The 14405-nt window shown below is 42.6% G+C and overlaps 1 protein-coding gene across 1 annotated transcript in view; it reads right to left on the bottom strand.

The window, feature by feature from the left end:
- LOC137327340 (immunoglobulin-like domain-containing receptor 1) overlaps nucleotides 1-13502 on the bottom strand; it is a 36983-nt gene extending 23481 nt beyond the window's left edge. Inside the window, exon 1 of the mRNA XM_067993034.1 lies at nucleotides 13230-13502. Within this exon, the coding sequence (XP_067849135.1) occupies nucleotides 13230-13275 (46 nt within the window). The 5' untranslated portion in view covers nucleotides 13276-13502. The remainder of the gene's footprint in view (nucleotides 1-13229) is intronic.
- Between the last annotated feature and the right edge of the window lie 903 nt (nucleotides 13503-14405).

Genomic DNA, 14405 nt, shown 5'->3' with positions numbered 1-14405 from the left:
AATGTGGTTGAGAACATATTACGGGATCAATTAAAAATATACAAAAATAAATTGGAAATGGATGAGGTTTTAGAATTTTGTAAATAATTTCAGGACTGTTTCTCTGTTAGTCAATTCCTCTGCTACTCCAGCAAGTAAAGAAGCACCACTTAACCTGGTCCTGGGTAATGAAGCAGAGCAAGTAGGCAATCTAAAAGTAAGGGAACATTGTGACTACAATGTAGTTAGGTCCAGCCTAAGAACAGAAAAGGAAAAAGAAAATAAGTCAAAGGGTTCTGACAAAAGGTCTTCTTTCTCCACAGATCCTGCCTGAGCTTCTCCAGCATTTTCTGTTTTTATTTCGGATTTCCAGCATCCGCAGTATTTTGCTTTGGGTTCAAAGAAGGGTACTTGACTGGGGGAAAATAGGGACTGTGCCCATATTGAATGGAAGGACAAATTGGCAATTACAACCATAGATCAGCCATAGGAAATCTTTAAACAGGCATTGGAAAGGGAACAAATCAAAAATATTCCAGTAATGAGAAAAGGGCATGTATCAAAGGCTGGGATTCCATGGATGAAGAGGGAGATTCATTCAAATTTGAGAAAGTGAATGTTAGAAAACAGAGTTTGGAATTTCCTGAAACAAACCATTGTTGAAGCAGAGTCCATAATTATCCAATTTTTTTTAAGAAAGGAAATTAGTTAGTTACTTGAATAAGAGGAATATTAAAACCTATCAAGAACAAGCAGAATAGAGCAATTAGACTAGAACCCTGATTTTAACTCAAGGCATAAATTCAGCGTGGGGCAAGCATCAAGCTTACCTGGCTGCGCTGGAGTGTGGCCCAGGCCACTAACTCCTGGGCCTCATTTCCTTTTCCAATGGGAGTCTCCCGCCTGATCCCGGCAAGAATCAATACCCCCTGGCGGGCAGGCAGTTGTGGGATTTTGGTTGACAGCAGGCCGTTGCCGGGGGCCCACGGGGATGACCCCCAGCAGTGAGGCAAGTGCAGGGGTTCCGGAGGCAATCGCAGTCGAGGGAGAGGGAGGAAGCTCGGGGCAGGGGAGGCCAAAGGGTTCCTTACAGGGCCTGAAGGAGCACTTCTGCTCCTCCTGACCCACAAGCAAACTGTAAAAAATTAACAAAATCTTCCCTGCTTGGCCTCTTCTGGGCCTGCCACTGCCTGCTGCCAACTTTCTCTGGTGAGCCCTGCACTGGTTGTGGGTTGTGTCAGGGTCCTTTTACCTCATAGGACCCCAACTTTTGCATATTTATGATGCCCTCGTCCGCCTAAGGCAAGGCCTCACAAGTTGCTCGAAACATGCAAGCCGCGTTAGCAGCAGTCATGCGTTGCAATGCTCTCCTGGCTGGCCTCCCATCTGCCACCCTCCATAAACTTAAGCTCATCCACCTTTTCCTAACTTGCACCAAGTCCCGTTCACCCATCACCCCTGTGCTCGCTGACCTACATTGGTTCCCGGTCCAGCAACCCCTCGATTTTAAAATTCTCATCCTTGTTTTCAAATCCCTCCATGGCCTCGCCCCTCCCCATCTCTGTAACCTCCTCCAGCCCTACAACCCTTCGAGATCCCTGCGCTCCTCCAATTATAGCCTCTTGCACATCCCCGATTTTAATCGCTCCAGAATTGGCAGCTATGCCCTCAGCTGCATAGGCTCTAAGCTCTGAAATTCCCTCCCTAAACTTCTCAGTCTCTTTCTCCTCGTTTAAGACGCTTCTTAAAACCTACCTCTTTAACCAAGGGCTTTTGGTCACCTGTCCTAGTGGGCTGGAAATTGCTCCGACCGGCGTGGCAAGGCTGTTTGCACATCCTGCGGACAAACACCACAAAAATACTTACCTCTAGGTCTCCACATTCACTTGCTCCCTCTTCAAATTTATTTATTTTTTCACTTTTAGCGCAAGTTCCTTCGTACCAATAGACTCTGTGGGAATGGAAGCGACGCCCACAGAATCTGTCAAGAGGTCACAAGCAGGCAAGTGGGGATCATTCCTTTACAGTTAAATTTTTATTTAAATTAACATTATAAAAAGCCAAGCAAATGATTTAATGAAACTTACAGAAGTAAAGAGCAATGATCAAAAAATATTAAGAGTAATATAACATTCCACATTTTTAAAATTTAATTTTTTGTTGTTTCTCAGTCATTAACAGCACTTTTAAAAAGTGGTGTAGAGCTGGTATTTTCCAATGTACCGTTCGGTGGCGTAAGCATCTTCGTTCCAGCTGAGTAGATGGGTAAGTTTACGAATGTTTAGTGATTTTATTGATTGTAGTGTGGTGTGGCCCTTTAATTCGGACCTGTCAAACCACCGGTGAACCAACGGAAGCCAGTTCGCAATTTCTGGGTTTTAGTGTGCATTTGTGAACTTGCTCCCAGTCTTCGCCAGCTGAGAGAGAGGACGCCATTGCAATATGGTGTCCAGCGGTGAGTAATTTCTGGGCCAATATCTCCTTATGTGGCTCGGTGTCAAATTTTGTTTGGTAACATTCCTGTGAAGCGCCTTGGGACGTTTTACTACGTTAAAGGCGCTATATAAATGCAACTTGTTGACCCCGAGGGGAGAACCCCAACTCTATTTTAAACCTCCGCACATTCCGTTCTGGTCGGGCGTGGGGGTAAAATCAGCCTCGAGGTAGCTCATGTGGCAAAAAACACCATGCTGACTTGATTAGCTGAATGGCCTGTTTTTGTTCTATTACATTCTATGTCATTCCTTGTATCTGTACTATACACTTCAGTACAGCAAGTACTACATCTTGAACTACTGTTATAAAGGGACTGTTTTTTGTACAAAACTTCATAATTACAAGTTAATGACTTCTTTAGTTAATACAAATGGTTTCTAAAACAGAAAATAGATGCATTTTAGGGGAAACTAGATAAGCACATGAGGGAAAATGGAATAGAAAGGTATGCTGCTAGGATTAGATGAAGTAGGGAGGAGGCTCATGTGAATAAACACTGGCATAGACTGGTTGGGCCAAATGATTTGTTTCTGTGATGTAGTTTCGATGTAAGTGCTGTATTTTTAAGAAACAAAAAAAATGAAACAGCCCATTGTCCTTAAAGAGTTAACAAAAACTACTAGTTTCAAGTGAAACTCAACTGATTAGAATGTAACAATTTGTAATTGCACAATCCACCACATCATGGCAGTTGGCCACCTTTGCTACAAACGCTCTTACTGCAGCAACAACTAGTTAACAATTAGCTGCAATAAATACTTGAGGCGGTTTTATATTTGAGTGCTGTTGAGCACAGACATGCTGTACTTTCAATAACAACCTTTGGCAGGTTTCAAACCAATGTTGCTGAAAAATTAAATGGCTCAACTACTATCTTAGCTATTGGGATGTTAACTGTAATGTAACCAATGGATTAATCAGAAAATCATAGAAATGCACTGATCTATATTTAAAAAGTCTACAATGGGCCTTGATTAGGAGCGGCAGCAAGCACAAACGTAAATAGAGAACAGAACATGGAGGTCACGGATCTACGCTTGAATGTACCTGTTCAAGGACTGCTACTTAAATATAAAATGACCTACAACAATTTTTTTTTAAGCGAGGACTCCAATATGATTCGCATGGTTTCAGATCCCAGATCCGAAGCATTTATGCTACCCAGCCCTCAGAATCTAGCCAGAGTGGCAGCAGGGGTGCTAGAATTGGCTTTAGTGTTTTGAGTTAGGGAGAGGGAAAATAAAATGAAAGTAATCCAGTGCGCCTCATCATTTATCAGCAACACGTGATGGAAAGTGTATGTGCACAGACCTCGTATTTGGAAAAATTGAAATTCGCTTTGCCTATTTTAATATTTGGCTCCCAAAGTAGCATCCATGCTAAAACTTAAAAGAATGTCATATTATAAAAATGTAATACACAACAACAACTTGCATTTATATAGCACCTTTAACGTAGTAAAACGTCCCAAGGCACTTCATAGGAGCGCTATCAAACAAAATTTGACACTGAGCCGCATAAGGAGATAATAGGGCACGTGACCAAAAGCTTGGTCAAAGAGGTAGGTTTTAAGGAACGTCTTAAGCAGGACAGAGAGGCAGAGAGACGGAGGTCTAGGGAGGGAATTTCAGAGCTTAGAGCCTAGGCAGCTGAAGGCAAGGCCACCAATGGTGGAACGATTAAAATCAGGGATGCTCATGAGGCAAGAATTGGAGGTGCGCAGAGATCTCGGAGGGTTGTAGAGCTGGAGATGTTGCAGAGACATGGAGGGGCGAGGCTGTGGAGGAATTTGAAAGCAAGGGTGAGAATTTTTAAAACCAAGGCATTCCCAGACTGGGAGCCAAAGTAGGTCAGCAAACACAGGGGTGATGGGAGAACAGGACTTAGTACGAGTTAGGATACAGGCAGCAGAGTTTTGGATTAGCTCAAGTTTACACCTGCAAAGGTCCTTGGAGCAGAAAGATCTCTTGCAGCCAAACCAAAAGTGAACTGAGATTTGCTTTGGAAACATGAGTTCCATGCCTTTAAAATAATTACTTTCTATTGTAACACTGTAGTTTTAGATAGCTGCAGTATCTGACGCTACAATATCTGCCCAGAGAGTGCTTACTTCAGCTCTTACTTATACTGCACCCTTAATTCTTGGAAGTCTATTAGAAAGGCTGCATCACGTTACCATCTTTATTTTATAATTGGAAAGTTTCAGCTTTCACAAATTAAGATCAAATGATTCAATACATCAAGAAGCTCATAAAACCTTCCCACCCATTACTGCAAACACACGCAGAAGAAAAAAAATTACAGACAGGTATTGAGGAAGTTGTAGCTTCTTAATAGTATACTAATTTCCATGTAGTTCTATCGGGACATTGCTCTGACAGAGCAGCCAGTTTAATGAATAACAGAGTTGGACAGTGAGCCTGTTACAAAACTTTGCTCATCATATTTAACTGTCTAGAGAACATTTTAATTAATCTACTGCTGGAACCCTCATCCATGCTTTTATCAGCACCAGACTCAACTATTCAAATGCTCTTCTGGCCAGCCTCTCTCTGCAACCTCCTCCAGCCCTACAACCCTCCGAGAACTCCGCGTGCTCCAACTCTGGTCTCTTACAAAACCCCCAATCCCTTCGCCCCACCATTTGCAACCCTGCCTTCAGCCGTCAAGGCCTTAAGCTCTGGAATTCCCTCCCTAAACCTCTCCTCCTCTCTACTCCTTTAAGACCTTCCTTAAAACTACCTCTTTGAGCTTGCTTTTAGTCACCCCTAGTATTCAGTGTCAATTGCTTTCTGTGAAGCACCTCGGGATGTTTTCCTATGTTAAAGGCGCTATATAAATGCAAGTTGTTGTAATTGCCATTTTTATCTGGTTTATATACAATCAAAATGTTGCACTGGATTAAAATACTATCCATTTACCTCCCTCTGAAACCTTAAATCCCAGAGAGGCTGATGGAATGAAAGTCTTCAGCCAGTTGTAAATATTCAACTGAAATCAGTTTAGATAGTAAAAATACTAAAGGTCATTCATTTAAAAAAATGTTCTTGCTGGTAAAGCTGCATTTTTCTTGCCTGTACCTAGATGCTCTGAAGGTAGTGCTGGGCCTGGAACCGCTGCAGTCCTTGTGCTGATGATGCTTCCACAATGCTATAAGGTAGGAAATTACAGGATTTTGACCAAGCAGCAGTGAAGGAACAACAATATATGTAGGATGGTGTGACTTTGAAGTGACAGTGTTCTCATGAAGTTCCTTCTCCTGTCCTTCTTGGTGGTAGAGGTTGCGGGATCGGGAAGGGCAGTTGATATAAGCTTGGTGAATTGCTGAAGTACACCTTGTAGATTGGACATACTGCAGCCACGGTGTCCCAATGGTGGGGTAGGTAGATATTGAGCATCTTGAGTGTAAAATTCAGGACTAAATAAACAAACAGGTGTGCAATTGAAGTTTAAGCCAGATGTGTAAAACCAAAAAAATAGTCTCTGATTTTTGTAGGCAGTATCCCCAATCGTCTTGTTTATAGGTTGACAGATACTGGTTACAAATCCAGGTTGTCTTCCAAAAGAATGGAGCTATCCCTATAGAACAATTTCTTGAGTGGGGGGTGCAGGATTAGAAAGTGAATTAGGTTTGATATAAACTACCACCTATGGAATGACGACTCCACTTCAAAAGTAATCAATCGGTTGTGAAGCTCTACGGGATGTACTGGGGACGTGATACAAATGCAAGTTTTTTAAAAATTCCAGTTTGGCTCAACTCCTAGCTCTCTTGCCTCGAGTCAGAGCATTGTAAGTTCAATCCCCACTCCAAGACTATATTCTAGGTTGACACTCCAATGTGGTACTGAGGGGCTGCTGCTTTGTTGTAACTGCCGTCCTTTGATCGAGAAATTAAACTGAGACTCCGTTTGCCTGTTCAGTTGGACATGGAAGATGCAATCACATATTCATCAACCAAAATTAAGTTAATTTATTTAATTGCTTTTTGTTGTTTCTTCTGTGCACAAATCCTTCTGCCACCGGAAACAGCTTCTCCTTATTTACTCTATCAGAACCGTTCATAATCTTGAACACCTCTATGAATATTCCCCTTAACCTTCTCTGTTCTAAGGAGAACCACCCCAGCTTCTCCAGTCTCTCCACATGTACTCAGCTTTATACTAGAGCCCCTCCTTCTCTAAAAATGGGATCACAATGCTCCCCTTTTAAAAGGTTTGTTACAGGAGTCGTCTGGTGCAATTTACTGCTTTTTAAATTACACACTTGCAGCTTTTTTATTCTCCAGCGAATTTCAAACTTTTCTCCTCCAAAAATTGTCAATTCATTGAATGAGGGTTCTTCTGCTGATGTCATAGGAGAAGATGCCACTAAAAGCAGCAAACAGGCATATCATGAAGCAAAGAGGATGTTACCAGAATAATTGATACCAGTGGTAGTGTCATAATTGAGGCTGCTTTATATTTAAAAAGAACAAAGATCAGGATCCAATAAAAAAACAATGGCAAAATAGCTAATTAAAAAAACTAGCTGCAACACCCACAACCACCCCCCCCCCCCCCCCGCCACCCCCACCCCCCGAGGGGTGTACCTCCAGGTGTTTTTATCATTAATTAGGCTTTAAATGAGTCTCAACCCAAACTTCAACTGGAAGTATACTTATCAAATTAATTTCCATAGACCATTCACTCTTAAATACAACATTTATGATGGTTTTCTGGTTGTTTCAGTTCTACTGGTATGACACACACATGCACAACAAATGGATGGAATAATTCAATTAATATGTTTGCAATTTCTCTAGAGAGGAGGTAAAAACCTTATGGACAAAGATATAAAGCCTTTCTTTGATCTTCTTCCCCAACGATTTTAAGGTCTGTTGCGTGACACTGCACCAACCAAAAAAGCAATCTGGTAAGCTGTTCACACCTCTGTCTAAGCAACTGGAATAGCTGTTCAGAGAAAGGGGACTGCATGGATTGACTTGCCCTATTGTAGAGAAATTACGGGTATGAGCTCATACACCAAATATTACTTTCAACGTTCTTTTTTGCTTATAAGCCAACATATCATTGCATCTACGAAAATCGGACAAGACAAGATAAATACAGAATGAATTAAGAACTTATTTGACAAATCCTAATCTGAAACTTCAAAAGAAAAGGTTTGGAGAATTATCAGTCTCACCAAACTGGGATTTAGTGGGCATATACGTACAAACAGCAGAGACTTTATCGCAGGCTCCATGCTGACTTTAGTATAGATAATAACACATGTACCAGCATGTAACTCCATATTTAAAACAAGTGGACCTCACAGCACAACAGATGGTCACTGTGATATGCAGTCAGGGCCACAAATTGATTAACATATAAAATGATGGACCAGCTAGTCTTTTCCTGTCCATCAAGCATGTCACATACTGTCATGGTTCAACTGAGTATCATGATCGCCAATGTCCCCCACCCACCAGCAGCCAAGTACAATATTTAAGTGAGATATTTACACAAGGAGCAAGTCATGTTACTTTTTTTAAAAAAAAACTGTTTAAATAAAACTTACAAGAAATTGAGGATCAACCCCACATTCACTTGTACCTTCGTTGCTTGCAATGATTTTGGAAAAATTTAGAAGGAAAATGGACAGTGGGTCTCATGAAAGAATCGTTAATTAATTTTTGTTGATATTTTAACATTTCACTGTTGATGTCTCGGAGGTTAATGGTGTTTTTAATGCTGCCTTTTTCTACGATTTGAATGGTAAAGAGTGGCAGCAGCAGTGTATACTAGTATGTCAATACTTAAGACTTTCCGGCACTCATGCAATGCATCAGATTGCTTGAAATCACAGCCATTATATTATCCCCACCCATCATGGTTTCATAAAAGGTTCAGAGATGGGAAAAGATAGATCCAAGAACAAACAACCTTGCGCACGATCAAAGCGGCACAAAAGGAGGTTATGACAGGGCATAAACTTTTCTTTTAATCAATGGCACATACATGACTGATGTTATCAGAATTTTTCAGAACTGGTATGGAAAGAAGGTTGGGGAAGCACATTACAAGAACCAACAACCAAAAAGCCATGAAGGTTATTCCCAACTGTCCTCACAGCAAGCTTCAGTAAAGCTCAACCTGCAATGGGCACAGCCTCAAGCTCTTATGACAGATAATAACAGGAGACAGATCTCCAAGCAGCAGCCAATTTGCACACAGCAAGGTTCCACAAACAGCAATGAGATAATTAGTAGACAGACAATCTGTTGACATTCATTGGAGGGATAAATTTTGGCCAGGACACCCAAGAAATCCCCCTATCTTCTTCGAATCATGCAGATCACGCAGACAGGTTTGTTCAAGAAGTGGATTATAAGGAAGGTCTTAAAAGGAAGAGACAGAGAGGGGAGGTTTAGAGAGGGAATTCCAGTGCTTAGGGTCCAGACGGCTGAAGGCACAGTCGCGATAGTGGGGCAAAGGGAGTTGGGGACGCATAAGAGGCAAGAGTTGAAGGAATCAGAGATCTTGGAGGGTTGTAAGGATAGAGAGAGTTACAGCGATAGGGACGGTGAGGACATGAAGGGATTTAAACAAAAAGGATGAGAATCTTAAAATGCTGGATGCCTGGGAGCCAATGTAGGTCAATGAACACAGGGGTGATGAGCGAGTGGAACTTGGTGCAGGATAGGATACGGGCAGCAGAGTTTTGGATGAGCTTATGCAAGGTGGACGATGGGAGGCCGGCCAAGAGATCATTGAAATAGTCATATCTGGAGGTGACAAAGGCACAGATGAGGGTTTCAGCAACAGATGGGCTGAGGCAAGGGCAGAGGGGGTGATGGAAGTGGAAGTAGGTGGTCTTTGTGATGGAGAGGCTATCGGAAGCTCAGCTCAAGGTCAAATAGGACACTTAGGTTGAACCAGCCTATTCGCAACCTAAGACAGCGGTCAGGGAGAAGGACGGAACCGGTGGTGAGGGTCGGAGTTGCGGCCGGGGTTGGGTTGCAAAGGTGACAGTTTTAGACTTCCCAATGTTTAACTGGAGGAAATTGCAGCTCATCCAGGACTGGATGCCAGACAAGCAGTCTGACAACACTTGACCCCATGTCTTCAGATCATGTCGCCAAGGGGCAACATGTAGATGAGGAGGATGGCAGGGCAAAGGATAGAACCTCGGGGGACTCCAGAATTAATGGTGCAAGGTTGGGAAGAGAAGCCATTGCTGCAGATGCTCTGGCTATGATTGGCTAGGTAAGAGTGGTCCCAAGCAAGGACAGTTGCACTCAACTGGACAATGGAGGATGGGTGTTGGAGGAGGATGTTTTGGCCAACTTTGTCAAAGACTGCAGAGGGGTCAAGGAGTACAAGGATGGATAGTGTATCATGGTCAGTCACAGAGAATATCATTTGAGATTTTGATTAAGGCCGTTTCAGTGCTATGGCAGGGGTAGAAACCGAACTGAAGAGATTCAAACATGGAGTTGCGGGCAAGATGAGCCCGGATTTGGGAGGTGACAACACGTTCAAGGACTCTAGAGGGAAAGGGAGGGTGAAGATGGGGTGGAAGATTGCAAGGCCAGAGAGGTCAAGGGTAGATTTTTTTGAGGAAGGGGGTGATGATGATGGTTGTTTTGAAAGGGTAGGGGACAGTACCTGAGGAGAGGGAACTATTTACAATGTCAGCTAGCATAGGTGCCAGGAAGGGAAGTTGGGTGGTCAGTAGTCAGTGGGAACGGGGTCAAGGAAGCAGGAGGTGGGTCTCATGGACAAGGTGAGCTTGAAGAAGGCAAGGTGTAGGAGAGAAACTAGAGAAAGACATGGGCTCAGGGCTAGGGCAGGGAGAGCATTGGGTTGATGGGCAAGGGGAAGGGGAGGTGCAGCAGAGGCAACGGAATGGATGGTTTCAATCTCACTGACGGAGAAGTCCATAAGCTACTCTCACTTGTTGGAGGCGAGGGTAGAGGGGGCAGGGGAAGAGGTTTAAGGAGATGGTTGGTAGCGGAGAAAAGCCAATGGTTATCTTTACTCTTCAGTGTGATCCTAGAGTAGTGAACGGTTCTGGCAGAGAAGAGAAAGGCCTGAGAGGGCTTGTTGTGGTTCAGCCAGATCTGGTGATGGTGCATGCCTGGTTTAGCCATCCACATATGTTCAAGTCTGTGTCCTTACAACTTGAGGGAGTGAAGATGGGGGCCATGTTAGGGGGAATGACCAGGGTGAGAGAGTATGGATATTACTAGGGACTAGGGAATCAAAATTGGAGGTGAGGAAGTGACAGCTGTAGAAGTATCATAGCAAATGGAGGGCCAAAGGCTAGACAGCTGGGAGCTTGAAAGTACCACTGTAAGTGCCTTGCGGAAAGAGTTTGTTCCCAGGGTGGACACAGAAGGAAGTAGGATCGGAAGGCGGTAGGGGAACGTGGGTGATGAGAGATACAAGAAAGAGGTCGGAAACGGCCTTGTCTGTGATCAAGACGATGCAAGTAAAGAAGCCATGTAAAATGGCACAGGTAGGAGAGTTCATATGGTGTGAGGTTGAGGGAGGTCTGGAGAGCAGTGAAATCAAAGAGAGGGCAAGGTGAGTTTAGATGGAGACTGAAATCACCAAGGATGAGGAGTCACTCAGTTCATAGGTTGAGGGAGGAAAGGAGGGAGAAATTCATGGTGGAGGGCTGTAGAGAACAAGAATTTTATAAGGAGAAATGAGAGGGGTGGAACAAAATGAGGTGCTTGAAGGAGGAGAAAGTACCAGAGGAGAGACCAAAGTGTGATTTAATGATAAAGATCACACCACCACTACGGCAGTTTGGGTGGGGCAGATGGAAGGAAGTATAACCAGGGAGGGAGTCTTCAGTAAGGCGCAATGCATTGCCACCCTTGACCCAAGTTTTCCTTATAACCACGATGTCAATACAATCATCCACAATAAAATCATGGCAAGGCCCTTTGCTGTATAAAGCATAAAATGTACATTAACCAGGTGTAAAAGGATCCGATTCATCATTTCAATAGACTGTTTGATCAGTTATTTGTATGGCCATAACCATTTACATTACTTGGAAGTAAAAATGCATAAATACTGATCTGAGGTTCTCAACATTTGAACTACAGTAAAATACTGTAGCTTTGAAATACAATTGTACAAGAAGAGTGACACTAGAGCAATAACTTCAAACAGACTGATGTCCTTGACCTGCAGACATAATGCAAATCAAAAAACTGATGTGGATATCAGACAACGCCCTTATTTATATTGTCAAACTATCAGGTCTAAGCTACAGAAAAGAAAGCTAATATTTCTGACATGAAACACTCAACCACAATTCAACAGAATGGCAGAAAACTGCTCAATGGATTGAATGGACCACTCCTGTTTCCATGTTCCTATTTACTCAGGATCAGAGTCAGATGAACAGACAAAGTGGCAAACCAGAGAAAGGGTAAAGTATGTACCAGAAAGTCAACTTGCAATGCAAAAGCATTTCATTTGGTTAGGTCATTTGCTCAATAAGCAGGACTCCAAACTACCACATCAAACAACAAAACGTGGTATGTAAATGGAAAAGGGGAGTACAGAAGGCCAAAAATAATCCAGCAAACCACCTTGGAGAAATTCCTTCAGAAGACAGCAATACTTAGCAAGAGCATTGTAGCAAGCCAAAAAGGTGAAGTGCAAGAGTCTAGTGCTAGTCTTACATAGAAGCAAATACTGAAATCCATGTTCAGAGACACTTCTCACATTAGTCCTGGGGGTAAAAGAATAGGGGGGGGGGAATGAAAGAGTCTATAATGGAAATTGGGTACTTTTCTTTGTTGGAATACTTTATAAAATGCAGTATTTTTAACAAAATGGTATGATTTGAAATAATCACAATTCTTAAAAGTGCTTTTGGGCATATTGATAAGGATTGAACAATTTAAACTTCTCCACCAACACTTAAAAAAATCTCTGAAATAAGCCATCACAGATATTGATGAAGCAAGTGACCACTGTGCCGTGCATGGAGTGGTTAGACACACTGTATTGCGTTGATTTTCACATCGTTCACCTGACGAAGGAGGAAGCCTCCGAAAGCTTGTGAATTTAAAATAAAATTGCTGGACTATAACTTGGTGTTGTAAAATTGTTTACAATTGTATTGCGTCTGGTGTGGGAGGAGTACAGAAGAAGACGAGTCCACCCAAGCTGCCCTAGCACACCTTCCATATTGGGCCAGATCAACCACTCTCCTACCTCATCCCCATCAAATAGGAAAACACTTTGAAAACGGCACAATTTTACTCATTGAAAATAGTTTCCATAAAAAAGGATTCATTAAATACATTTCTACAGTGATCGTTTACAGTATTTGTGCCATTCTTCCGCTTTGGAGCTGGATTCTGCCGTGCTCAATAAAAGCCCCTCAATTAGATCCAACAATTAGTTCAATCATGAGATTGGGCCGTTCATCCACTCAGCCCACACCCCCATTAACTAAAACTCTCAAAGCTGGTCACCGAGCACTGGGAGGAACATTTTATTCCTCGAAGAAGGTTTAAAATGGGATCCACTCCCAACTCACCTGTTGTATTCCCCAGTGCGCACGCGCGCTCAGGTTTAAAAAAAAACTTCTAATTATTTGTTTATGAAGATTAAAACATTGAGGCCACAATTTTCACACAACAGTGGGTTTACAAAGACATCATTCTTCTCCAGGTGATCGTTTAGTATATTTGGGGGGGGGGCTCGATCAATGTTTGCCACCATCACTGTTCTTACCTGTTTGGGTGAAGGAAAATACGATGCAGACGATGAGTTTGTTCATTACTACTTTCTTCCGATCCTCGTTAAATTCTTCGGGAGATTACTTTACTTTTCCAAACTCGTCGAAAGTTCGTGTCCTTTCGTTTCAGTAACGATATCCGCCTGCAAATCCCAAACAACCCCGGTAACAAATTCCACTGACGGTTTATCTCCGCCTTCGCCCTTTTGTTTTTTTTCTCTCTCCTCTCTTCCCCCCCCAAACCGGTTTGTTGTGTTCAGGGCCCTGACTTGCTGTGTGGTTTCACAATAAAAGTCCTCAAACCCACTCGCCAAACAGGTGAGGCACGTGACCGCAGAGGCACTGCCCTGACTGGGATCCCACCCACCTCCGCTTAAAAAATTGTAACCAAACCAGTCAGAGAAAAAATGCATCTGTTGTTCTAAATATAGAGGTCAAAATATCAACGAATTGTTTTTTTTCCTTTACTCGTACCCAGTATCACGAGAATCGTTTCAACAGGAAACCAAACGCTGAACTGACCTTAGCCTTTATAGGACACGATGTGGAGATGCCGGTGATGGACTGGGGTTGACAATTGTAAACAATTTTACAACACCAAGTTATAGTCCAGCAATTTTATTTTAAATTCACAAGCTTTCGGAGGCTTCCTCCTTCCTCAGGTAAATGAGGAAGGAGGAAGCCTCCGAAAGCTTGTGAATTTAAAATAAAATTGCTGGACTATAACTTGGTGTTGTAAAATTGTTTACAATTTATAGGACACGAAATGTGATAAAATTAAGAGGTGATCAGACCCATCTGAACTGTTCAAAATAGTTTATCGCACGATCTTTATTGAGAGGTAATGAACAGCTCCATATCGACTTTCCACAATCAACAGGAGATTGCGTCTTCCATCAACTGAATACAGGTTTACCATGTTTAGTGCTACCAAAACAATGTAAGAGAGCACTAATATTTTATGTAAGGTAGTAAAGCATCAGATTCCATGATTTGGAGTGGGGAAAGAGGGAACTATATCCCATCCTGAAAAGGGGGAAGCTGTGCCCCTGGTGCTTATGTCTGAGGTAAGAAGTTATGATGTATATTGTGGATAGATGGAAGAGATAGGATTGCATTGCCGGAAGAGCCCATCTGTTTTCACCTGGTGGAATCATGGGTGCATAATCGAT

The sequence above is a fragment of the Heptranchias perlo genome, chromosome 11, assembly GCF_035084215.1.
Source record: "Heptranchias perlo isolate sHepPer1 chromosome 11, sHepPer1.hap1, whole genome shotgun sequence".
Classification (NCBI taxonomy): Eukaryota; Metazoa; Chordata; class Chondrichthyes; order Hexanchiformes; family Hexanchidae; genus Heptranchias; species Heptranchias perlo.
Note: the sequence above shows the minus strand (reverse complement) of the source record. Positions and strands in the feature narration are given on the sequence as shown.